This window comes from Herpailurus yagouaroundi, unplaced genomic scaffold (genome assembly GCF_014898765.1).
Source record: "Herpailurus yagouaroundi ecotype Mexico unplaced genomic scaffold, PumYag 190, whole genome shotgun sequence".
Taxonomy (NCBI): Eukaryota; Metazoa; Chordata; class Mammalia; order Carnivora; family Felidae; genus Herpailurus; species Herpailurus yagouaroundi.
The window spans coordinates 18843263-18869606 of NW_024412421.1; the positions used below are offsets into that span (position 1 = coordinate 18843263).

A 26344-nucleotide genomic window follows, 5' to 3' on the forward strand; every position below is an offset into this window, starting at 1 on the left:
CACACACACACACACACACACACACACACACACACACACACACACACCATACCCAGTGAACCCTGAGCTCTTCCCTCTCACTTGGGGCTTGAGCCCCAGAACAAGCCCACATGACACCATCAGCCCTTCCCTGCAGACGGAGCTCCAAGATAGGGAGTCACAGGCTCAGTTTCAGTTTTAATGTCCCAGAATTTTTTCTTTTTCAGACAGAGAGAGAGAGAGAGAGAGAGAGAGCGCGCGCGCGCACGTACGAGTGCTTGAGCAAGGGAGGGGCAGAGGGAGAGAGAGAATCTTAAGCAGGCTCCACATGCAGAGAGCACAGAGCCCCATGCAGGGCTCAATCCCATGACCCTGAGATCATGACCTGAACCCAACCGAGTCACCCAAGCACCCCAAAGTCCCAGAATCTTAATGCAACCTCTAACAGGGCTCAAATCCTGAGTCACATGAGCATGTTGAGATAATGACTGCCCTTTGAAGCACTAGGCTTGGCAATTTACCCAGAACAAGTGTATTTATTATTTATTCAGATCATTGAGTAACCCACTAACCAGAATATTCTGTGGCAATCATTAACAATCAGTTGGATACAGCACTGGGTTTAGAAAAATGTCTACTGTGAGAACCTGGGTGTCAGTTGATATCTAAAAACTACAACCACCACCCAGGGTGTCTAACCTTTGAGAACAGGGCATCCACTGTTAGAACATGAATGGCTATTAGTAGAACACTGGGGTGTTAGTTGTTAGAACACTGACCACCAGTGAGAGAAACCAAGACATCTGAACCTTCTGTGATTGTTATGTGGAATCCCATGGATCAGGTGACAGAACAGGGGATGACCATTATTAGAGCCCCGAGGATCAGGGGTTTAGAGATTGGGGTGCCCATTGCATAGAAGTCCAGGTGTCAGTTGTTGGAACGTTGGCCATGAGCTGTCAGACAATAGCTGTTTGGAACACAGAGTGACAGGTAGAAGAATTTGTGGATGGCTTACAACAGACTGTGGGATGGTAGTTAAGGAGACAAGAAGACTAGTGGCCAGTTTGGATAATGACTAGCTTCAGGCCAGAGCAGCAAGGGAACAAGTGGAGAAAGGAGTAGAATAGACAGGCTTTCCTGCAGCCAGTCAGATGGGCCCAGCCCCAACTATTGGCAATAGCCACACTCCAGGCTGGGACAGCAGGGAGAAAGGATGAGGTGGCCCAACAGCCCAAGCTCCACAAGTACACCAAATGTTCACATGGTACAAGGCACTGGGCTGAGTGCCAGGACTCAGACAAATCCACATCCATCCCTGCCCCTAGGGAGTGCATGGTTGCTTGGGGAGAATAACAACCAAACCAATCGAAACAACTCTAACCCAGCACTATAATCAGCGTGGATAGAACTTTGGGAAGCACAGACAGGAAGTGCCCAGCAGAGGGGGCGCCACTTTAGCTGAGCCTTAAACATAAGCAGGAGTTTGCCAGGCAGAGAAAACATTAAGCAGAAGGGACATAAGCAAAAGGGCTTAGAGATGGGAGACAAGGAAGGGTCCGTGGGCATCTAGAGCAAAGAGTGCCAGGAAGACTAGATGGAGAGGGCCTGCGTCAGTATGGGTGAATCTGGACCTTATCCTGAGCGCAGGGGGGCCCAGGAAGGTTTTAAGGAGGGAAGTGAAATAGGTTTTTGTTTTCTGTCAATCCCTCCGGTCAGGGTGTGGAGGATGAGTTGGAAGCGATGTCAAAGAGGCTGGGGCAGTGTCCTGGCCAGTGTAGGTAATGGCCTTTACAAGGCAGCATCTCTGGGATGGAGAAGGCCTATTTAAGAGCTGTTTGGGAGACAGAAAAGAGCCTGAAGGACGGGGGCATGAAATCCCAGGACACCCAGGTTTCTGGCTTGACAGCACCAAAAGGGTCTCCAACAGAAGCATGGAACCTCTCCCCAGGCAGATTCCTGGGACCGGGGGCAAGACAGAGGGGTGGATCTTGCCCTGGGTCTGACCTGGCGCTGCACTCACCCTGGACCCTAATGCTAGTGGAGGCTATTCGGACACAGATACACACACGCACGCGCGCGCATCCTAAATTTTGCTTTTGGTTCTATTTCCTCAATTGCGGAACCTGGGTTTGCAACCATTCTCCCTTCTTTGGCCACCACGTTGGGCCCAAACTCACATCGTGACCGCAGGTGCCTTCAGGAGTCCTGGGGACAGATCACCTCCATGTACTTCAACACGCGGAAACAGTACAAGTGGCTGCGCTTCAGTGAGGACTGTCTGTACCTGAACGTGTATGCTCCAGTGCGCGCGCGTGGGGACGCTCCGTTGCCGGTGAGTATTCATCCTCTTCCACGCACCATCCCACTCAGGCACCCCACCGCCCAGCTCAGGCCTCCGCTTTCCATGTCCAGGTGATGGTCTGGTTCCCAGGTGGTGCCTTCCTCGTGGGCTCCGCTTCCACGTACGATGGCACGCAGCTGGCCTCTCGCGAGAAAGTGGTGCTCGTGCTTCTGCAGCACAGGCTTGGCGTCCTGGGTTTCCTGAGGTGGGCGGGGCCGGGGGCCGGAGCGGGGGAATCAGGGGTCCGGCTTCCCAGGGACTTGGGCGGAAGGATAGAGGAGGGGGTGTGGGGGCGTGGTTACAAGAGGTGCGTGCAGGGGAGGGGCCTAATTTCTTCTGGAGAGGGCGGTCACTCCCAAGTGCCGCCAGAGGGGGATCTAACACTAGGGAAAGAGGTGTGGTCGCAAGACCTGGTGCCTAAGGGACCAGGCAGGGTGAGGTGGGGCCAGGCAGAACCAGGATGGAGCCCTGAGTAACCAGACGGTCGGGGGGCTCCGGACCCTGATTATAAGCCCCGCGCGTCCAGCACGGGCGACAGCCAGGCCCGCGGGAACTGGGCGCTGCTGGACCAGGTGGCTGCTTTGCGCTGGGTACAAGAGAACATCGCAGCCTTCGGCGGAGACCCACGCTGCGTGACCCTGTTTGGCCAGTCTTCGGGGGCCATGTGTATTTCGGGACTGGTAAGTGCAGCGCCAGGTCAGACCCAGCACAGACGCAGGTCCCCGGGTTCCCATGAGTGCATCCTCCACTGCACACACACCTATGCAGATTTGTGTGTACAGGTACATGCCGGTGCACAGACTTGCCCTCACCCCTGCAAAGGGTACTACTCCATCCAGGGGTAGCACTGATAAGAAAACCAAGCCAGCAGAGCGGGCAACGCTGAGAGTAGGGATACTCAACCAATCCGTGGTGGGCCAAAAAGATAACCCAGCACCTCCTGCCTCCCTACCTACCCCCAGAGCTCTATCCCCTGAACAGAATGCATCATCCGCCTTATGGGCAAGGCTGGGGCCACAGACCAAGCCTGGGAGTCAGGGGCCTGGGTTGGAGACTCGGGCGACCACTGACCTGGAGTGCGCCTGGAGTGTAGGTGTAAGGTCAGGTACACCCTGTGGGACACAGGTTAGGGAGGTGAGCTGGGACCACATAACACAGGGCTTTACCCGCCACAGTAATAATACTCAAACGCTCAAGCACTTTCTGTGTGTCAAACACTCTTCCAAGCACTGTATGTATATTCATTCAATTCCCTCAACAATCCAGAAATAGAAACATCCTCTTTCTACAGTTCTACCAAAAGAGAAGTTTTCTCCATTGTGCAGATGGATAAATTGAAGTCCAGAAAGGTTAAGCAGCTTCATTCAAAATACATTGGAGAACAGGGAAAGATTTGAAGCAGAGAAGTGACACAGCCAGAAGTGCATTTAGAGAGATGGCTCAGTGTGCTGGAACTGAGTTAGGAAGAAGCAGGAGGAGAGGCCTGGAGGCCATCTGGGAGTGGAGGTGGGGTATATCTTAGAAGAGAGGATGAGGCCTGCCTCTGAAACAGAAGCAAGAAGACTGGAAAGTAGAAGGTAGCTGAAGAGGGATGCAGGAAGCCAGATGGACAGGACTAGGGCAGCTGGGTGGAGGGGTGAGCAGAGATGATAGGAAAGGCCCCTGGGGCTGGATGGATGGTGTAGTGTGAGGGATGCCACTCAGATGGGAACCAGCTAGAACAAGTTTGGGGCACATGAAGTCTGAAGTGTCCAAGAGACAAGATGAGGGGTCCCAGTTATAGTTGCTCTTCCAACTTGGGCAGCAAAGAAAGTTAAGAACTGTCAATACAGGTTAAAGGGGCCATAGGAACCAACACCCCCCCCCCCCATTTCTAACCCAGAAGCATAGAGAGTCTCTTTCCTACACCAGCAGAACCCTTCCCACAAGCTCAGATCCCCTCTGGAACTGCTGGGGCCCATTGCAGGGGCCAGGATAGGGGGGCCCACAGGCATGAAGGCACCGGCTGTAGGTCCAGGACTCCAACCCAGGACTCTTGACTCCCTCCCAAGCTGCCTGCACTCTTTGGGCCCCTTCACGCTGCCCAGCCCTGGCCAGAAAGGCACCCAAAACTGCCCAAATGACTTCTACTTGTGCCTCTCATGGGTACCACACTCCCCACCCCTGCAGATGATGTCACCCCTAGCCCGCGGTCTCTTTCATCGGGCCATTTCCCAGAGCGGCACCGCAGCACTCAGAGCCTTCATCACTCCTGACCCGCTGAAGGTGGCCAAGGTGGGTGTCTCCTCTCCCCCAGGACTCAGCAAGAAGGGGCAGGATGGGCCTGAACACCTCTTCTCCACAGACAGTTGCCCGCCTGGCAGGCTGTACCTACAACAGCACACGGATTCTGGTAGACTGCCTGAGGGCACGATCAGGGGCTGAGGTGATGCATGTATCTAAGAAGATGGTAGGTAAAACTTCCTTCTAGCTCCTTCACCTGGCCACCTGTAAGCCACCTACCTGACCTGATACCCGGCTGCCCCCAGGGACCCTGTCTAAGGAGCACAGTGGGGAGACTTTCTTTAACTCTAGTTTCCTCCTCTCCCCTACAGGGATTCTTCCACCTGAACTCCCAGAAAGACCCTCAGGAGGTGAGCAGGCCCTATTCTGTGATACAGTATTTATTGAACACCTCCTCCTATGTGCCAGGCATTCAGGATACTAAGTGAACTGTTCAGACCAAGATTCCTTCCCGAGTAGGACTGATGTTCCAGTGGAGACAGGCAGTAATCACTATACATAAATAACTCATTTACCTCTTTAGAAGGAAAGTGAATAGTGACAAATGGAGCAGGGTAAGTAAGGCATAGAATTTTAAATAGGAGGGACAAAGAAAGCTTCATTCAGAAGGTGACATTTAGCAAAGATTGTCAAGAGGTGAGGAAAGTAGATACCTGGGGGTGAGCATCTCCTGCCCTCCAAGGGGTCACTGAAGCCCAGCTTTTCCCAAAGGGCCTATGGATAAAGAAATCTCTGGATGGGGACCTGCTGAGCTGGGAACCCTAGGCTACAGGGATCCTGGGAGGATATGTGGGAGGACTATTTGGAAATGCCCCTTGCCTTGTAGGTTGTGTGGTTCATGAGCCCGGTGGTGGATGGTGTGGTGTTCCCAGATGACCCAGCAGTGCTCCTGAGCCAGGGGCAAGTTGCACCTGTGCCCTATCTTCTGGGTGTCAACAACCTGGAGTTCAGTTGGCTCTTACCTTTTGTAAGTCAATAGGAGGGGTGCCCACCCCAGCGGGAGTAGCAGAGGATTCCTCTTGGGTAGTACTGTGCATGAGATCAGATCCCATTGGCTCTTCTGGGGATGTCCAAGTGCTTGGGTACATCCTGCAGTCCCGGAGCAGTAAGCGCTGGCCAGAAATGATGGGAGGAAGAGAAGTATTGGCCTCTTGGAGGTTTGAGGACCCCAAATCTTCAGATCATAGTTTGGATGTATCATCCTATCCACTGTTTAGCCTCCAGGCAGCTGCAAATCCTGCCCCCTATCCCCACCCCCACAACTGCTCCTAGGTCAGGATAGTTGTCCCCAGTCCCCACTTCAGCTCTGACCTGGGTGGTAGTGATGGACAGGTTGAGAACAGGAGGGCAGGAAATAGTCATGGGCCCTTTCCGGGCTGTGTGCTCTGAGAACTCACCACTTAGATGGGTGAGAGCCTTGGAGCCTGGTGTAGCTCTGGCTGGAATCCCTCCTGATGTTTGGGCCTAACTCACACCTGGGTCCTTATATTGTGGGCAGATCATGAAGATCTCACTAAACCAGTTCATAATGAGAAAAGGAATCATCACCAAGCTGCTCTGGAGAACCAGTACCCTGTTGGTGAGGAGCCATGCTGTTAGGGGTGCTCAGTTTGGTTGGACAAAGCTAACTCCCCTTTTGGTGGGGCTTGGAGTTTGGTATGGGATCAGATGGCTGCTGGTGAGCAGGTTCCCCTCACCCCCCCCACCCCCCCCACCCCCCCCACCCCCGCCACCGCACTGGCCTCAGGGTCATGGCAGGCAGTTCTCATGCAGTCTAAACACAGGGGTAAGAATCAGCAAAGATCTTCCCAGAAGTTCCCCTCTCTCCCCCACTCTCCCAGACCAAAAACTCCTGAGGATGCTGAGTGTATGTCACTAGTGTGCGCATTTCTGCTCAGCTGGCACCCCAGGCCTCAGGGTGGGTATGAATTCCCCACCCAGAATATCACCAAAGAGCAGTTACCACTGGTGATAGAGGAGTACCTGGGTGACATTGATGACCGTGACTGGAAAATGTTAAGAAACCGTTTAATGGACCTAGCTGGGGATGCGATCTTTGTGTACTCCACACTACAGGCTGCCCACCACCACAGAGGTATGTGGGGTCCCCAAGAGTGGCCACACTCTGTCTACTGATGCTGCTTACCAACTGCTCAACCACCTTCTTGCACCTCTGGGCTGGTATAGGATTCCAAGATGGCATAGAAAAAGCAGTGGGCTGTCAACTGAGAGAGAAAGGGAGAAGGAGGGCAGGGCAGAGTCCAGCCCAGAGGACATAGCCTAGGGTGGTCAGGGAAGGCTTCCTGGCTGGGAGGACAGGCTGAGGGGGCACATTGGAGATCCTGTCCAGGCTGAATGGGGCTTGGAGAACACATGGGTGAGAGTTCAAAGGTGGGGCTGGAGAGCACAGACACCAAAGAACCTTAAATGCCCAAGAGAAGAACTGTTCAGAGAAGGAACAGGAAGGGTCTGTGATCCTGCTACAATCCCCATCTGCAGATGAGGAATTGCAGCTCAGAGACTGTTGAGTGAGTGACTTGCCCCAGGACATGGGACTGATGAGTAGTGTAGACAGGACTCAAATCTGCTCCTGAGATTCTGGAGCCCAAGCACTTTTCCCTGCTTGATGCAGGTGGGTGGGATGTGTGGGGTGGATGAGAATCCCAGCCCAGGACTTTTCCTGCAGCCCTCCTCAGTTTCCCTATTCCTAGATGCTGGCTTCCCTGTCTTCCTGTATGAGTTTGAGCACCACACTCCCACCAGCATCATCATCAAGCCCTGCACTGATGGGGCAGACCACGGGGATGAGATCCACTTCATCTTTGGGAATCCCTTCTCCAAAGGTGCTACAGCCCCACCTGACACCCTCACTGGGTGTCTAGTCTCCCCACCTTTGTATCCGGACTCACCTCTCCATTGGCTGACCCTAAGGGTCTAGGCAGTTCCTAATCTAGAATGTTCCTGGAAATGAAAGCCTCCCAGTATGGAAGAAATAGTGGAAGGAGAAGGGTGGGATGTTACCACCCCATGCTCTGTTCCAAATGTCACATCTTATTCTGACCCCAGGCCATTCCACGGTTGAGGAGAAAGCACTGAGCCTCCAGATGATGAAATACTGGGCCAACTTTGCCCGTACAGGGTGAGTCTGGTCCCCCAACACATCTGGGCAGTCTTCCTGCCCAACGCTAGACCCATTGGCCAGCTGCTTCAGGTATTTGTCCCTGTGTGTCCCATAGGAAATACATGATTAGCCTAAGCAAACTGCACCTTCTCCCTCACCTTTTCCTAGCCAGTGACCAGGTCCTAAATGTCCCTAGGATGTGTCCCTCTCTGTCCCATGACTACACTCTTCATTCACTCAAGCTTTCAACCCAAGTCATTCATCATGCACTGTTTTTCACCCAGCCCTATACTGGGAGCTGGAATTCAAGAATCTTGCAAACATGGCCCACATCCTTCAGCAGCTTGTTAATGTTATAATGAAAACATTAAGTTGCTGTACTGGGGAAGAAGGTACTATGAGAGCACAGAGGAGGTGTCTGACCGAGCTCAGATGGGCAGGAGTGGCTTCCTGGCAGAGGTGACATCTGGGCTGAGCTTTGGCTAGCCTTGTGACTGGTTTCCCATCTCCACATTCTCTATCCTTTCTCTCCACCCCTCTTATGATACTCAAAAGATCTTTCTGAAATACTATCTGACCAAGTCACTCACCTGTTTAAAACTCTTCCTGGCTTCCCTCTGCCCCCAAAGTCCCCACCCCTTAGCCCGTTGGCATGAAAATTTTCAAAATCTTTACTGGGTCATCTTCTATCCACAGCCATCCTCTTGACACAGCCCATGTTTTTCTGTAAACTTATACTTGTGCTTCCTCCAAAAGCCCTGGTCTTTCATACCTCCAACCCTTTGCACATACTCTTCCCTCTGCCTGTTTCCTTTTGCCACCACACACTCTTCTATTATTTCTTAAAGATCTAAATATCATCCCTGTTAAGGAATTCTTGGACTCCAACTTCCAGAGGGAAGGTGAATAAGGGCAGGGTAAGAGAAGGAGGCAGGGTGAAGACGAGCATGAACAACCCTCTCTCCTTCTTCCTTCTGGGCAGAAACCCCAATGGTGGGAAGCTGCCTTACTGGCCACGCTATAACGAGGAGGAGAAGTACCTGCAGTTGGATTTCATCACGAGGGTGGGTGTGAAGCTCAAGGAGGAGAAGATGGCCTTTTGGATGAGACTATACCAGCATTAAGGACCTGAAAAGCAGAGGCACTTTTGAGAGGAGCTGTGCAGGAGGGCGTCTAAGGTATTTCCCCACCACCTAAGCTTTGGGGAGACTGGCCATGGACACATCTGGGACAAGCGTCCTGCCTTCCCCAATGTAGGACCTGCAGAGACTCCCTACTATCTCCAGGCCAGAGCTAGAGCCTAAGCCAGTTGTTTGGGGCTCTGCACTACACTCTTCAGCCTGACATCCCATGATGCCCCCCTGTCTCACTGATTCTAGCAGGTTAGGCCAGGTTCTATTACTGCTCCATTGTGCCCAGCCACCCAGCCTCAGGACAAACCCAACTCTTCCTTCTCCAAATCCTCCCACCCTTCAAAGTCTACTTGAACCCTTTGTTTAGATTTCTTTGGGGAAATCCACCCAGACTGCCACTGCCCTTACCATTGCACCCAGCTTGTCATTGACCTTTCATCCTGCTCAGCCTTGTGCCTGTTCACATTACATTGGCCTGAGGCCTTGGTCAGATTATTTGTTATGTGGGGTGAAGCTTTGATAGCTTAGGGTCTTCTCCTCCTTGCATACTCACCTCCCATGAAACCCCTCCAAAGCCTGGACACAGGGATGGTCCTCAATAAAAACATGTTGAATTGACCTGAATTTCTCCATCTGTAAAATGCTTGAGTGAAGCAGAGGACATCTTGATTTGAGCCATCAGAGAGAGGGTGTGTTGCTGCCTGCCTCTTGTTGGGCCCAGCCTGCTGTGCTACATTCAGACAAAGGGAGCTGTGGCAAAGTTGCCTGGATTGCAATATACCTGGCTTTTTTCTTCATTATCTCAGAAGGGACCTCAGGATATCCATACTCCATCCTCGCTTGTCCATTGGTGTAGGTCTTGGTGCTACATCCAGACTCCTCACTCTGGCCTCTCCTGCAACTCGACCTGGGCATACCGCAGCCTGTCCCATAGGGTTTTTTTGGTTCAGTTTAGTTTGCTGTTGGTTTTTTGGTGGTAAAATATACATAACATAATATTTACCATTTCAACCATATTTAAATGTCCAGTTTAATAGCATTAAGTACATTCATGTTGTTATGTAACCATCACACCATACATCTCCAGAACTTTTTCATCATCCCAAACTGAAACCCTGCATCCCTTAATTAACTGCCTATTTCCCCTCATTTCCAAACACTGGTACCCACTATTCTACTTTCCACCCTATGAATTTGACTATCTCAGGTACCTCATAGAAGTGGAGTCATACAATATTTGTCCTTTTGTGTCTGGCTTATTTCCCTTAGCATAATGTCTTCAAAATTCATCCATATTGTAGCATGTATCAGAATTTCATACCTTTTTAAACTGAATAATATTCCATTGTATGTAAATAACATATTTTGTTTATCCATTTATTTGTTGATGGACATTTGGGTTGTTTCTACCTTTTGGCTATTGTGAATAATGCTGCTACGAACAATAGTGTAGCATCCCATAGGTTTTATGTCCCAAACTACAATGTTGATTAGACTCTATTCCTAAGGGTTCCTGAGTTGTCTCTGAGGCAACTAGAAGCTGCAGACCTGTGGGGTCAGGGGCACTCATTCCTCCAGCATCTAAGCCCCCAAAACAAAGGGGTGGTTGGAAGAGGGGGACAAAGCCCCTTTCAAGCAGATTCATGTTCACAACAACCCTGTCATGGATTTTATTACCCTATATTATAGATGAGGCAACTGGGACACAAGACATAAAAGGTCTTGCTCAAGGTCATTACCTAGTTGTGGAAGAATGGAAATTTGATACAGCCTTGTCTGACTCACCCTGCCACCTCCATCCAAACCTGGAACAATCCCTGAGAGAGGATGGCCCCAGAGGACATGTGGCAGCTCCACTCTCTGGGAGGCATAACCAGCAGAACATCCCTGCCCCCCTCTAGCCAGGGGATAGTTAACCAAAGAGCAGTTCAATGGGACCCTGAGTGAGAGGCTGGATGCTCTCTGGGACCCCCTGGAAAGCGATCCTGGGTAACCTGTGCAGAAACTCAGCAGGGACCAGCTGGGCTTGATTCATCCCAGTGCCTACAGGATACCCTGACCTGGAGGTCCAAAGGTCTGACTGCAGGTCAGTCCAGGCCTGCTTGTGAGGGTCCCTCAGTTCCATCCTCAGACTCTCACACATCTGGGGAAGGAACCTTCTCCAAAGAGCCACCTGCCCAGAGGCTGCTCCCTACCCCCACTCCCCAGGCTACTGTCTCCTAAATCAGTGGGAGTGAACCTGAGGAGGAGCTAGGGTACAGTCAGGGCCCCACCAGATGCCAGGATCATAAACGACTCCCAGGGAAACCCTAGGACCTTATCTCAGAATTTGAGCATGGAGGGATTCCAGTGGACAGCCTGGATGGTTGACTGGCCCCCTGCCTCCCACAGCTCCAGCCCCACACCACCCTGTCCTCTTCCTGATGGAAGAGGGAGGCGGGGAGAGCTACCTACTGCTCTGTCTCCACCTCCGCTTCCCGGCTGCACTGAAGTCTCCGGTGGCCCACCCAAAGGCGTTCCTAAAGTCCCTGCCAGGCTCCACGGCGCTCCACTCCGCAGGGAGCGGTTCACAGAACTGACTGGATCTTGGTGAAGGCCCTAAGACACTTGAGTGGCTTTTCCCTGGGTTCATCGCTGTGTGCCAGGGCCGCCAAGAGGAAGAAGACGCACCGGTGTAAAGCCAGCTCTTGGAACAGCGTGGACACGCGTCTCCTGCCAGCCCCACGGCTCAGCTCAGGCTGAGCCTGACTCCCCAGCTGCAGAAGCGGAGCCCCTTGCTCTCCTCCGACACCCCGCCTGCCCCCGCCCCGCGAAGCAGCAATTACTACCAAGGCAGCTGAGGGCCAATTAGTGCGGGAGACTCGGCGTGTGGGTGGTGCCCGCGCTGACCGCAGTCCCCCGCAGCGCTGCCGCCGCCCTCCTTGCCCGGCAGACAGCGCCAGCGGCCTGGGAGCCTCTGGGGACGCGCCGTCCGCCTCCCGCCAAAGGCAGTGAAGGATCAGTCGCCTGGCGCGGGGCCAGAGCCCGGGCGGACGCGAGGGCGCCGGGAGCTGAAACTCGCAGCCGCTGGGGGTGGGGGCGAGGGGAACCGGGCCTCTCTCCCAGTAAGGGCTCCAGCGCTCCTGACCGCCTGTGCCCAGGCGCCAGCCAGTAGTCGTCCGTCGGGCCGGCGGCAGGAGGCGCGGTGAGGCCGAGCCGCCCCAGTCTCAGGCAGGCGACACAAACGCTCTGGGCAGGGGCGGGCTCTTCCAAGCCCCTTGTGGTCTCATGGTCCTCCTGGCTTCTCGCTCTCCAAACAAAGCCCCGCCTGGGCTGGCCGCCCCCAGGGCAGTTTCCTGCTGGTGGCCGTGGAGGCCTTTGCTGGCTGGTGCCCCGTTGGCAGGAAGGTGGGCAGGAGTTTGGGTGGGCAGTGCAGGGCCACAGGCTCATCGCCAATGGGCTTCCTCTCCTGGGTCCCTGCGGTGCACAACCTGACTGGCCACCTATGGGCTTTGGGAGACCCAAGAGGTATCAATCCTGCCTTCCAGAAGCCCACAGGCTGCCAGGAGAGATACTCCAGGGGCCTAGCGAGAACCCCAAGCTACTAGAAGCTCTGAGGTCCAGAGAGGCATCAGGTGAAGGAAAGAGGGGCTCAAAGAGGAGCAGTGGGGTCAGATGCCACCACTTCAAGGCTTCTCCTTCTCCAACTGACCCCTTCCCAGCCCAGCTGGACACACTGGAGCCCTGTCCTGAGGGACAAGGTAAGCCTATGCCCAAGACATGTTACATGAGGCTGAAGTTTCTAGAAGAGAGGAAGCAGTTGGGGGGAGGGTTCAGGAAGAAGTTTCACAAATGGGGTTGACCAAAGAGATCTGCTGTTTCCCCCATCAGTGCCACAAGGGGCTGGGTTAGAGGTGCTGAGGTCCCTGACCAGTACTGGGTACAGTGGCATGGGTTTCAGGGTGGCCTTTACTCTGTGCCCTCTGCCCCCACCCCTCTCATGTCTGGTCTTAGTAGGAAGGGGCTGGCGACCTGCTATGTGCCCCGAAGGGCCAGATTTCCTGTGAGTGAGAGGATATCACTCTTCTAAAGGAGTCAGAACTCTCCTTCTGAACTCTCCTTCCACATACCAAATTCATTGACTGTGTGGAAAGAGAGTGCCTGCGAGAAATTGGGTTATGGGGATTGAGGGAGGAAGGGATGCAGTGACAAAGACACCACCTTGAGTCCTTCATGAAATGAGGTGGAAGTATATTAAAGCATGAGGAGAGAAACAGAAGCAGATGAAAGAGACAGTGGAACAATCCGCCAAGAAAGTCAAGGGGTAGAGGGAAGAAACAGAAGCAGGTGGACACACACCCAGACAGGCAAATGGACACAGAGCCAGGGCGGTGCTGAGGCTGTTCAGGCTGGAAAAGAGAAGTACCCGGGTACTCAGAAGATGGCAGTAAGCATGGATTTGTTTCTCATCCCCGTTGTCTGGCCACTGAGACCTTGGAGGGGGATGATAGAAAGGGTCAGCTGGAAAGGCTGTGAGAGCACGGTGGAGATGCTGACCTAACGTGGGTGAGGTGGTGAGTCAGAGAAGTCTTCTGGAGGAGCACGTGAAAGGACCAGTAGGAAAGAGTGGAAGGTCTGGAGGCAGAGAGGGAGGGGAAGCTACGTCAGCTAGAAGGCACAACAGGAGCAAAGGCCTGGAGATTGGAATTAGCCTGTTCCATCCTAGCAGCTCTGTGTATGTGTGGCCCATGCAGAAAGGCAGGGGAAGCAGGGCCCAGAGCTGGAACACCAGCCCTATAAGCCTGGGAGGGAGCATGGACTCTACCTTGAGGCACTGGGGAGCCATGGGAGGGACATGTCCTGGTTAGACTTATCTTCCAGAAAGATCTCTAAGATTACAAAGTATAGACAAACTGAAGGAAGAGAGAATAGAAGTGGGGACACCAGGGCAGGACAATGCAAAACTAGACAGTGAGTCCTTCGTGGAAGAGAGCAAGCAAGTTCATAAAGCTGATGGACAGGACTTGGTGACAGATGAGGAAAGAGGAGGTAGAAGTTGAGAGAGACTCCTAGATGTCCTATTGTTCCAAGGAGCTTTTGACAAAAGCAGGCCAGCTCTGACCCTTCCCCTCCTCTACCTACCAGATGGCCCCTGGGGAACTCTGGCTGAGAGCTCCCCCACCCAACCCAGCCTGGGGACTCATCACTCCTCTCCAGGAGCCTGGGAGACCTCAGCCCCTACCTACTGGATCCAGGAAAAGTCCCAAGGGGGAGTCCTGTCCAGGATGGGGACACAAGCAAGGCCTAGTGTTGCTGGGGAAGCCCCTTTTCTCTCCCTTCCCTCCATGGAAAGCTAATCCAGACAGGACTTTAGCCTATTACCACTGACTCCATAAAATCACAGTAACTCCATGGCTGCAAGGAGTTGGGTTTGAGCCTATTGGTCTGCGGGGCAAAATGGAAGGGGAGGAAGACCCATTTGAACCCCGAAAGAACTCAAGATCAGATGGTCTCACAGAGCAGAGTTCAGCATGCCTCTTTTAGGCTGAATTTGGAAGCTGGATATTCCTGTCTGGGCCTATTTTTCTGTGTGTGTCCTCAGGCAAGCCACTTGCCTCTCTGGGCCTGGTTCTCATCTGTGCATCTGGGAACAATCCCGGTAGGACACTACTCCAACCCCAGGCCCCTCCAACTGTGGTCTAGGACTCATCCACAACCAGCTCAGCTCTTTCAGCCACAGACACTGGTGAAGAACATGATGGTGACCTCAACAAGGAGCCACTGGGTGATCATTATGAATTTCCTACCATTAGGGAGTAAGAACGCTTTTGAGGGGGGCCTGAATGTGGAAGAAAAGCCTTTCAGGAAATTAGCACCAGTGGCAGAAAAATTCATCAAAAGCTGGCAGAGGCGTCTGTGGCTGATTCATGTTTCTTAACTAAGGAGCAGCTCTTCTGGCCTGGAGGAAGGACTGATATCCTCCAGGGCCTTCCAGAAACTCCAGATCCAAGACTCTAAAACTCTGGTTTTGTTGCTGGGCTTCTCAGGAGCACCACCAGGAGCACTACCATCAATTTGCTACTTCTGAAACATGGAATTCTGGAGTTCAGTGGTAGAAAAGGCCACTGGTGGGCAGGGATCTTGAGTTTTAATACAACTGTTTCCTCTGCTGTGTGACCTCAGACATTCATTTGGCCTCGCTGATCCTCCCTGCCAGAAGAAATCCTGACTGCCTGGCTTTTAGGTGACTAATTTATCTACAATACTCAGCACATCTGGGAAAAGAATAATTTTTTCAAAAAGTGAAGATGTAAACATACCCAAAAAACTCTTGGTAATGGAAATCTAATGTGAGAAACAGGGAAACAATCAGGAGCCCATTGTGCTGGGTGGTATAGGCCTCCCTCCCACATCGCCCAGGTTATGGAAGACAAAAGAGCTATTGCAGCATGCACCTCCAGGGGGCACCACTTACTTGGTTTACAGGGTGAATGAAAGCCAGGCTGGCACCTGAGTTCCAGCCCTGCCTCCTCTGGGCTTGCCACCTGTACATGCGCTTACACCACACGTGCCTCAGAGAAGGCTCTGACTGGGCGATTGCTTGGTCACCACCTAACCAAAGCATCCACATCGGGCAGTCTTTGGAGGCCAGTGGACTCCCCTCAGTCCATCCAAGGCTGTCTTTGGCTACCAGAGGTGGTCCTTCTCAGTCATTTGACGCTAAAAGAAGCAGAATCTTTTGACGTAGCAGCCCCCAGCGCCTCAGGGAATCCCTTCCAGGGCCACACACTGATTCTGTCATTGCCACCTTCCCTGGCTCACTACAAAAGAAGGCAAGCCAGAGGCAGTTACCCTCTGCTATAGAAGAGCATGCACTCCCAGCCTTGCTCTGCCAGCTTCCTTTTCATTTTCAGGCCCCTTCTCAGCTCATTTTATGGTATTTTGACTGGACCTTGAATGAACTCAAATTGTTATCCAGGGCATCCCTTGACTGCCAATATTTATAGTTGGATTTGTATCAAAGTACAGAGTTGTAAAAATCCTAGAATTTCAGAGCCAGATGGGACCTTTAAGATTGTCATAGCCACCATTCTTTGAGAGCTTGTAACTTTGTGCCAGACACTAACCAAGGTACCATCTGGTGTTTTTGCCTGTGCAATACATCCATTCCTTTTCCTGCTATATTGCCCTGTTGACAGCAATTCAGTGTCCACAGTTCAGGTATTAACAGATAACCTAAACATGGCCTATTAAAGTCAACCCCAGATTTTTGTGGGAGTATCAGGAAAGGGCAGACCTCACCACTGGGGGGTGGGGGAGGGTAAGTCAGCATGTGAATGAAGCTAAAACAGAAAAACAGAACCAAGAGACTGAGAGAGATAGACAGACAGACAGATTTCTGGTGTCAGTGCTTGAATACCTGGATCCAGCCATGCCTGAAGTCACTTACACATGCAGAGCTTTCAGTTAAATGAGCTAATACTTTCCCTTTTTTGTGTGAGCCAATTTTAATTGGGCTTCCATTACTTGAAACCAAAACAGTCCTGACAGATACAAGTAGATGTCTTTGTCCTCAATTTATAGATTTAAAAACTGAGGGTGGCACCTGGGTGCCTCAATCGGTTAAGCATCTGACTCTTGATTTTGGCTCAGGTCACAATCCCAGGGTTGTGCGATCAAGACCCAAGCTGGGCTCTGTGCTTGGCATGGAGTCTGCTTAAGATTCCCTCTCTCTCTCTCTCTCTCTCTCTCTCTCTCTCTCATTCTCTAATTAAAAAACAAAAACAAAAAATTGAGGAACCACCTAGCTCTGGGATCTTAGAGAAGTCACTAAAATCCTCTGACATCAGGTTGCTCTAACAAAGAATAAAGGGACTGAATTTCTTCAACTTCAGGACACCTTTGCTCTTCTGGAATCTTTCTCTCCGGGTCTATCTAGCCATATGCTCTTAAATGAGATGGCCACTTGTTCTGAATCCCAATTTTCTGAGCTGCAAAATAGGACATTAATTCCTTCCCTCCTTACCTTGAAGACACTTGGGAGAGTCCAATGAGAAAGTGTTTAGAAAATTACTTTTACTAAAGCAATGTTATATAGTGTCCATATTTGATGGATGACAAATCTCAAGTCATAACAGACAACCATTCTCATCCCAAAGTGGCTCATGTCTCTTCCAAACAACTTTTAAAAGACTTTTTAAAAGAAAACTTAAGGAAGCACCTGCATGGCTCAGTCAGTGAAGCGTCCAATTTTGGCTCAGGTAATGATCTCATGGTTCGTGAATTTAAACCCCGCATTGGGCTCTGGGCTGGCAGCTCAGAGCCTGCTTCAGATCCTCTCTCTCTCTCTCTCTCTCTCTCTCTCTCTCTCTCTGCCTCACCTCCCCCACTTCTCCCTCTTCTCTCTCTTTCAAAATATAAATAAACATTTTTAAACTTTATTTATTTTGAGAAAGAGAGAGATGAGATAGCATGAGTGGGGGAAGGGCAGAGAGAGGGAGAGAGATTCCCAAGCAGGTTCCAAACAGCACAGAGCCCGATGCAGGGCTCAAACCCACAAACCCTGAGATCATGACCTGAGCCAAAGTCAGATGCTTAACCAAGCCACTCAGGTGCCCCAATAAATAAGCATTTTTTAAAAAATGAAAAAAATAAAACTTAAAAAGGGGTACCAAGCTGGCTCAGCCAGTGGGGTATAAATTTGAGACCCTCATTGGGTGTAGAGATTAGTTAGAAATAAAACCAATCAATCAATAAAACTTAACAAGACCTTAAAACACTTTTATAAAGTGACTTCTCCACAGCATCTTATTGGCCAGAATCCAAGTCAGGCCAGATCCAAGTATACTAAGGGAGATGGCACCGGGTGAAGCTCTCTTTCAAATAACTCTTAGTCACTGTCACAGATCAAGTTCTCTAGAAAGTTTCACTTGCAAGGTATTTATTAAGAAGTGCCCTTGGGATTAAATGTATTGCTAGCAAGGCCCCTGGGTGGTTCAGTCGGTTAGGCATCTGATCCTTGATTTTGGCTGAGGTCAAGATCTCATAGTCCATGAGATCGAGCCCCAAGTTCAGTCTCCATGCTGGGTGTGGAGCCTGCTTAAGATTCTCTCTCTCGGGCGCCTGGCTCAGTCTGTTGGCTCAGGTCATGATCTCACGAAAACCCGTCGGGCTCTGTGCTGGCAGGGTAGAGCCTGCTTGGAATTCTCTTTCCCTCTCTGCCCCTCTCCGACTTACTCTCATTCATGCACACTCTCTAGGTCTCTCTCAAAATAAATAAACACTAAAAAAAAAAAAAGAAAAGATTCTCTCTCTTCCTCTCCCTCTGCCCCTCCCCTCTCAAAAATAATTAACTAATTACTTATTTATTTATTTAAAAAACCCAAAATGTGTTGATGGGAGAGGAAAAAAGCAGAATTGGGTAGAGGGAGAAGTCAAGCTACACTGCAGTCCAACAACAGCTTGAGGTGACTCCACAGAGAGCCCTGGAGCTCATGTGGCCCATCAGGATTGCTCTTCTGGGCCTTTATACTCTCATCACCAGTCATTGTTTTTTTGTTGTTGCTGTTTGTTTGTTAAAGTTTATTTATTTTGAGGAAGGAAGGGGCAGAGAGAGGGGGAGAGAGAGAACCTTAAGCAGGCTCCACAATGTCAGCACAGAGGCCCACCAGGGACTTGATCCCATGACCCTGGGATCATGACCTGAGCCGAAATCAAGTCAGACACTTAACTGACTAAGCCACCGAGGCACCTCTCCCATCTCCAGTCATTGGATGTAAGCTGCCCAGAAAGGAAGACTTGAAGGTAGCTCTCTATAGCTCAGGGAACCCCAGAAAGGGGTGAGAGCAATCCCAGCTGCTAGGTAGCAGACCTTCAGTGAAGAGGGATCTAGGTGGCTCATCTGTGTCCATCTCAATCACCAACACTACTTAAGCTTCAAGGCATCCTGGGAGCTCCCCTGGGGCAGAAGGAGCAAGCTTTCCTAGCATCAGGTGGGCTAGGGAAGCTATCAACTGTGGGGCACCTTTGAGGAGGCTTGGTCTGGTCTCCAGGTCAGGCATTGGTGTGGAGCAGTCATTCTCCCAGCAGTTCTCAGAGGCCTCTGAGCCCATGTTTAGTGAAAGAGCATGAATTTGCCTGGCTGAGAATGGGGAAAGAAGCAAGCTAGACAGCGGAGGTTAACCAGGGCTAGAACAGTATGAAGCTGAGCTCCTTGCCTATTCACTCAGAAGTATCATCTAGAAGAAGAGAATTATTGTCTGCTTTAGTAATTGCTCCATTTGTGTTCCTAGAGGAAAGGCAGTCTGATGAGGAGGCTGTGGGCTAGTAATTCTGTCTGCCTACTTGCAAGACAAGTCAGGGAAACCCTGACTGTCAGGATGGTTTAGAGCTTGGGAAATTTGGGAAAGAACCCAAGAAGAGTGCATGGTATCAAGGCATCATCAACATGGAGCAAAAAGGAGAGAAGGTAAAAGAGGATGCATTTGGATTCAAGAGTCAATAATGAGCCAGAAGTGAATGTTGAATTATTCAACCTCCTTTATTGATCCATTGATCTCTATCTGCAGGTCTTGGTTTATTCTTGGTTGGCATTTCCTGTGTCTGAGACACTGAGAAGAAAAATGGGGGAAGGAAGGATTTTTAAGACTCAAGAAGAGAGAAGAGGCAGTGCCAAAGAGAAATTTGACTAGCAACAAATATCAAGAATCTTAAAATACCCATACTTTTTGATATAGGGGTTCTGCTTCTGGATATTGACCCTAAAATCACTATCAAAAACATTAAGAAAAATCCTTAAGCACCACAATGTTCACAGAAGCCTATTTTATAACAGTAAATAATGGGAAACAACCTGAATAAGTGCCCAACAATAGGAGATCAGCCAGGATGTCATTAGTTTTATATAATTGCATGAGAAAATACTTATGCCATAGGTTAGGTAATAAAGACCATTCAAAACTGTACCATAGATCATAACTACGTGCAGGGCACCTGGGTGGCTCAGTCGGTTTCGTTAGGTGTCTGACTCTTTTTTTTTTTTAATGTTTATTTATTTTTGAGATAGAGATAGAGCATGAACGGAGGAGGGTCAGAGAGAGAGGGAGACACAGAATCTGAAGCAGGCTCCAGGCTCTGAGCTGTCAGCACAGAGCCTGAAGTAGGGCTCGAACTCACAGACTGCGAGATCATGACCTGAGCTGGAGTTGAAAGCTCAACCGACTGAGCCACCCAGGAGCTCCAAGGTGTCCGACTCTTGATAAGGGTTCAGGTCCTGATCTCGTCATGAGATCAAGGCTCGAGTTGGGCTCTGCACTGATTCTCTCTCTCCCTCTCTCTCTGCCCCTCCCCTGCTCACGCTCCCTGTCTTGCTCTCAAAATAAATAACTAAAAAAAAAAAAAACAAAAAACCAGCATAGTTATGTGAAGAAACATAGCTGGAGAAAGGCCAAAGAAAATATACTTAAATGCATGTTTAATTATTAAAAAAATTTTTTAATTTTTTTTTTTGAGAGAGAGACAGACAGACAGAACATGAGCAGGTGACAGGCAGAGAGGGAGACACAGAATCTGAAGCAGGCTCCAGGCTCTGAACTGTCAGCACAGAGCTCGATGCAGGGCTCGAACTTGAGAACCGTGAGATCATGACCTGAGCTGAAGTCGGACGCTTAACTGACTGAGCCACCCAGGCACCCTACTGTATATTTAATTATAATTAAATTATTGTTTTGAGGTGGTAAGACTATCTTCTTTTCCTATATTCCTATATTTCCTCAGTTTTCTACAAAAAATATGCACGAGTTTTAAATAATTAAAAAAATGTAAGGGTGAGGCAAAAGACACTCATATGAAGACTTCACAGTAGTAAAACGAATACAAATTAGTGGGGAGCCAAATCCTCCCAGGATGCTACTATGTCCTAGGTGTACTGGCCATCTCCTTGATGCATCGTCGTATGGCCCAAATGATAGAGTAAGGAACACTGTGGAGTGGTCTATGGAGGACAATCAAAGGCCCCTGAACTTATATTCAAAGAAAAAATGTGAGTGATTGCAGCAGAGAAAGGGGAGGAAGTCATGCTAGATAGAGGGTATATACAGTAAGAGCAAAGGCACTGAGGCATGTGGGAAATGTAACAGGTCAGTATGGCTGGATTGCCACATACCACAGGGAGAAATGATGAGAGATGGGATTGGAAAGGAAAGGGAGTCATGAATGCTGGGCTGACAGTCCTTGCCTCTCTGCCATAGGCAAATGAGAGACTTGAGGGAGGGGCTCAGGGGAGGGGTGGTGCGGTTAGAGCTCACCACTGCCATTCTCTAGTCCCCTAGTCTCGTCTGTTTCCCATCACCCGCCAGAAACTTGGGAGAGCAGGGGAGGAGAAGGGGAGCAGTCCCAAACAGCCCTCCAAGATTGGTCAGCTAGGCCTCCTGACCCCAGCCTGGCCCTCTTCCCAGTACACAAGGCTCGGTCCCCATCCTCAGGCACCCAGACAAACCCCTCCGCCTCCCATGACAAAGAGGCTCCTTAGGCCCGGGCAAGATTTGCAAACGTCAAACTTGTAATTATAAGGATGAAATCATCTGGTTCCTTTTAAGCAAACGGGTTTATTGATCCCAACACTGAAGAAATGCTATTCTGGGGAAACTTACTCCTCTCAGTTTTCCTCTCCTAGTGGGATGGCTGAGCTGGTGGGGGAGGGTGGCAGGGGAGCTAAGAAGCGGAAGAACCTCCTGGGAGGGGAAATTCTTAAGGACCTAGGGGTGAGTTTTATGGTGTACTTAAATTATATCTCAAAAAAAAATTCTTTAGGGCCCAGAAAACTGCCTCAATTAGGCAGATGACACCCTCACCCCAGACTTAGGCACATCTCCATCCCCAGACTAGAAGCTAGGTAGAGCTGGGGCTTTAGGAACTGTGCCAACCATTAATTTCCCTTCTCTCTCACCCCCATCAAGTCTCATTTGTGACTCCAGATCCTATTTGTTTCAAGATGGCACAATATTTCCCTAGTAACTGAAGGGAAACTGTTTCCTTAGAAAAAAATACACTAGAGGCTCAGGGGCGTGGGAAGACCCCACCCTCTCTTTGAGGAGACGCAGATGTGGGGAGCTGCTGACACCATACCTAGATAAAGCCATTCTTTCTGCTGGACTTAGGGAGAAAGGATGTCTAGGCCTTGACCTTCCAAGCCAAGGAAAGACAAACAATTGGGCTCAGGGGCAGGAATGTAAAACGATCACAGGCAAGGAACTGATTCTGCCATAAGGCCCATGATAGGATTCCTTCATTCTACCTGTTGGGGACCCTTTGGGAGCATGGCAGGGTGCTTGAGGAGGAAGGGCCTTGGCCGCAACTCTGCATGAGCTGGCAGTTCAGCTAGAGAGACAAGCAGGGCTTTTGGCATCTCACCAGCAGATGCCTTAGGCTGGAATAGTTAAGAGCACAGACCTGGGATTGCCAGCACCCCTCTGCCCCCTCCCCCACCGTGCCTCAGTTTTTCTTCATCTGTAGAATAGAGCCAATAATACCAAACTTGCAGGATTATAGTAAGGAGTAAATGAAGATGATATACCCCAATGCCATTTTGTTATCTCTGATGGGTCAAGGTCTTGTCATTGTCCTGTGGTCAGTTATTTATATTTTCAGACTTTCTATTTCTTCATCTGTCAGATTGGGACAAGAAGACTTGTCTTGGAAAGTGGTTCTCTGAATGAACTTTGAGATAAGGGACATAAAAACACCTAGCTCACAGCTTCGCAGTTGGGTCAAACAATTGAGGGTTCCCATTCCCTGCTCAGTGTTACTATGCATTGTTCTGTCCACCCATTCGATTGGTCAGGGAGTCCTATAGGAGCAGCTGCTCCAGGAAGACAGGGAAGAAGAGGCCCTAGGCTGGCTGAATCCTCAGGAAAGGAAGACTCCAAGCAGCAGGGCTTCAGAAAGAATTCAACTAGGTTTGGGGAGTGGGAAGGGTGTTTCTAAGCAAAGAACAGATACACACAGTCCATAGTTGGATCCTATTAGAGGTGGTTCTTAGCAAACATCTCCATGGGGTAGTGCCTGGATCAATCCATACCGAGCTGGACAGAAACACAGAGTTAAACATACCTAAATTTCACATGGGTGAAATTTGCCTTTATTAATTTCCTTTAATGTAACTTTTTTAAATAAGTGAAAATTTTTTTCACAAGAAAAAAAGGCATACAGAGGTCAGCCGAGGAGATGGCCTCCTTCAGCCTGCGGCTTGTTTCCCAGGCGTCCTGGCTGGTTGGATGCCAGACAATGCCGAGTGGGTTATCCTGTGGCCTGGAGTTGCCAAAGGCTGTCTGTGGTGCTGCTGTTCTGGATCTGCCTCGCAGGCTTTCTCATCCCTTTCCCTCAAGACATCACTCCCTACCCCCATGAGGCTGACAATTTGTGTACTCTGTCCTGCTCTGTACTCCCACCCTCCGCCAAGATCAGCTGTAGGTTTATGAGCCCTACCTGGACCCATTGTGGAGTAAGAGTGCTGCCTTGTGGATCATTCTTTAGAGACAGAAATGGAAAGTTTTATACTAAAGTATACCTAAATGACTATGATGGCGCTGAATGGTGCAACATGTGATATACTCTTTTCCTACCGTAGAGGCTGACCCCCAAAACTCTGCTCCCCTGACCACTGGCCTTCAGACAGTCCTGTTGACTGGTACCAAAGTCATCGTCTGCCTCTTATTTAGACAATGGCTGCATTGTCCTAGCGTCCGAAGGTCTTTGCTGGACTGGAAAGACTTAAAGCAGAGGCAGCAGATGGATGAAAGCTTCTGTTTCTTGTGGCTTAATTCTACTTCTACCTTGGTGCCTTGGAGTGGATGCTGCCTCACCCACCTCTCAACATAAGATGCAGATGTTTTAAGGCTGGTTTTGTCTACACTTTTCCTATGATGATTTGGAGCTCCCCCTCCAGTTTCACCAGAACCTTTAGGCAGCAAAATAAAAATGGCAACCTTGGGGCACCTGGGTGGCTCAGTTGGTTAAGTGTCTGACTCTTGATTTCAGCTCAGGTCATGATCTCATGGTTTGTGAGATTAAGCCCCTGAGTCAGCCTCTGCACTGACAGTGAGGAGCCCACTTGGAGTTCTCTCTCTCCCTCTCTCTCTCTGCCCCTCCCGAGCTCTCTCTTTCTTTCCCTTTCAAAACAATAAACATTTTAAAAAATGGCATCTTTTGCAAGCTGTAGCTGATACAAACTGCTCAGTAGGCCCACAATGCACTTTCATTCCTTCCTTTTGGAGAAACTGCTCTTCCCTTCTTTCAACTCATCAGGGTCTATCTGAAGCTGCCCATTCCAGGCCTCTAACAGTCCTGATGGGAAAGCCTGTGTAATAAGCTGACCAATGTCATCATGTCAGCCTGGACATGGTGATTTGGTAGAGGGGAGAGTATGTGACTCAGACTGGGCCAAAGTCCTTCCCAGAAATAATGACTTAGAAATGGAGAAGTAGCTGCTCCCATCCTTTGCCAGGAAATGAATGGCATTGAAGAGAGCATGAGAAAGTTAAACAGTGACAAGAAATGGAGAAATAGAAAAGAAAAAGAGGGGCGCCTGGGTGGCGCAGTCGGTTAAGCGTCCGACTTCAGCCAGGTCACGATCTCGCGGTCCGTGAGTTCGAGCCCCGCGTCAGGTTCTGGGCTGATGGCTCAGAGCCTGGAGCCTGTTTCGGATTCTGTGTCTCTCTCTCTCTCTGCCCCTCCCCTGTTCATGCTCTGTCTCTCTCTGTCCCAAAAATAAATAAACGTTGAAAAAAATTAAAAAAAAAATTAAAATAAAAGAAAAGAAAAAGAGACTATCTATTCCTCTCTTTGACTTATTTACTTAAAATAAAACGGTCCCTTTGTACCTTTAAGTTTACTTGAATTGGGTTTTTGTCACTTGCAACTGAAAGAGACTTGAGGGAAGAATCTGAGATAGATGGAGGCCCATCTGTATCTATACCCTTTCTATTTGTGCACACTCATATGTTCACACAGGTTTGCTGTGGGCCAGGTAAGCATGCCCTTGGAAAGAGTTGATTCTATGTTTGCTATTCAGAAAGTGTGTTTGTTAAAACCACTAACCTACAGGTTCCACTCTACTGAAAACTCCCTTACTGACCTTGGGAAATTGATTAATCTCTGGACCTCAGTTAGGGTGACCTACCATCCTTGTTTGCCAGGGACAGAGTGGTTTCCTAGGACATGGAACTTTCATTGTTAAAACCAGGATTGTGTCTGGAAAAGCTGGACAGTTGGTTACCCTAACTCACTTCCATATCTGTAAAACTGAGATTAAACTAGACAGGGTTAGGAAATTCTGCCCCACCCTGCATTCAGGTCTACATTGCCAATTGCCCTCAACACTTATTCTTGCAAGTTTTAAATTTGCAATATGGCCAGCTACTATCAATCAGAGTTGGCACCTATTTGCCATCTTTTTTTTCCTTTATTTATTTTGAGAGAGAGAGAGAGAGAGAGAGAGAGAGAGAGAATCCCAAGCAGGTTCCAGGCTGACAGCTTGAAGCCCAAACTCACCAACTTTAAGATCATTACCTGAGCAGAAATCAAGAGTCAGACGCTTAACTGACTGAGCCACTCAGGCACCCTGTATTTACCATCTCTGTACTGAATTTTTGACTAGCTGGAATTTTAAGGATCAGAATTTATCGGGGACCAGCTCTGAGTCAGGCTCTGCCATAAATCCCATGTAAGATTCTCCAGCTTGGGCTAAATAACTTGCCTATAACTTGCGAATCTTTTTTAGGGCTTGATTGCACATTTGCGTAAATATGTGGACTGGCCTTAGGTTATATAATTCAACTTTTCTTCTTTAGAAACTTAAATTTACTGGGTGCTCATTATGTGTTAGACCTACATAAAGACTCTCAACGCCAACACTGAGAGCTTGTGAGTGTCTGCATTTTGCGAATAGGCAAACTGAGGCTTAGCATCCAGTGCTTGTGTAAGGTTTGTGTAAGCAGTGGAGTGAAATCCCAGCTAAGGCCTGACTCCCACCAGCTCAGACCTTTCCACCATGATGCGGATTCAGCGAGATTCTCTGGTTTGTTTCCATCTTTAATCTTTGATAGGCACAGCCTACACCCCTCCCTGTCGGTTTTCCGACACAAAGTCCCCAAGGACTTAAGTTTCCTCACTCACGTTCAGGTGACAATCTGGGGTCACTCCAAGCAGCTGAGAAGCCCCAAAGTTTCATACAGTCGACAGAAAGGAACCGCGCGAGCGGCTCCCTCTCTCCAAGGTCCGGGCAGATGTCCGCAGAGCAGTTCTACACAGAGGAAACCGCGGGCCCGCAAGGGTGAGAGAGCCGCACCTCTGGCTCGCTGCAGTCCAGCCGCCCCGCAAGCGGGTGGGCGGCGCATGCGCGGCTCCGGTCGCAGAGTTGTGAATGGTACGTTTTGTTTGCCGGAGTTTGGGGCGGGCGGGCGCACGAGGAGGAGGGGTGGGGCCGACCGGGGCGGGGCGGACGGGCGG

At 50.0% G+C, this 26344-nt stretch overlaps 1 protein-coding gene and 2 long non-coding RNA genes across 10 annotated transcripts in view; 1 reads left to right on the forward strand and 2 right to left on the reverse strand.

Moving 5' to 3' along the window:
• LOC121045429 (uncharacterized) overlaps nucleotides 1-291 on the reverse strand; it is a 1211-nt gene extending 920 nt beyond the window's left edge. Inside the window, exon 1 of the long non-coding RNA XR_005797750.1 lies at nucleotides 32-291. This is a non-coding gene — a long non-coding RNA (uncharacterized LOC121045429). The remainder of the gene's footprint in view (nucleotides 1-31) is intronic.
• CES4A (carboxylesterase 4A) overlaps nucleotides 1-8861 on the forward strand; it is a 13329-nt gene extending 4468 nt beyond the window's left edge. For 2 of the 6 annotated variants that reach the window (XM_040498265.1, XM_040498260.1), the window contains 12 exons: nucleotides 2173-2314; nucleotides 2395-2528; nucleotides 2850-3003; nucleotides 4493-4597; nucleotides 4668-4772; nucleotides 4918-4956; nucleotides 5433-5573; nucleotides 6105-6185; nucleotides 6548-6701; nucleotides 7303-7449; nucleotides 7673-7745; nucleotides 8710-8861. In XM_040498265.1, the coding sequence (XP_040354199.1) occupies nucleotides 2173-2314; nucleotides 2395-2528; nucleotides 2850-3003; nucleotides 4493-4597; nucleotides 4668-4772; nucleotides 4918-4956; nucleotides 5433-5573; nucleotides 6105-6185; nucleotides 6548-6701; nucleotides 7303-7449; nucleotides 7673-7745; nucleotides 8710-8851 (1417 nt within the window). In that variant the 3' untranslated portion in view covers nucleotides 8852-8861. Of the gene's footprint in view, nucleotides 1-2172; nucleotides 2315-2394; nucleotides 2529-2849; nucleotides 3004-4492; nucleotides 4598-4619; nucleotides 4773-4917; nucleotides 4957-5432; nucleotides 5574-6104; nucleotides 6186-6547; nucleotides 6702-7302; nucleotides 7450-7672; nucleotides 7746-8709 lie in introns of all 6 variants that reach the window. The other 4 variants (XM_040498261.1, XM_040498262.1, XM_040498264.1 and 1 more) reach the window with 4 other exon arrangements.
• LOC121045428 (uncharacterized) lies at nucleotides 3664-26329 on the reverse strand. 3 transcript variants are annotated; one of them, XR_005797748.1, is made up of 5 exons: nucleotides 26012-26328; nucleotides 9642-9819; nucleotides 8768-8855; nucleotides 5569-5718; nucleotides 3664-5320 (listed from the first exon to the last, which is right to left on the reverse strand). It is a non-coding gene; the product is annotated as an uncharacterized LOC121045428 (long non-coding RNA). The 3 variants fall into 3 exon arrangements; XR_005797749.1 differs by having other exon boundaries at nucleotides 3664-5718; nucleotides 9642-9783; nucleotides 26012-26329; XR_005797747.1 differs by having other exon boundaries at nucleotides 3664-5718; nucleotides 26012-26326.
• Between the last annotated feature and the right edge of the window lie 15 nt (nucleotides 26330-26344).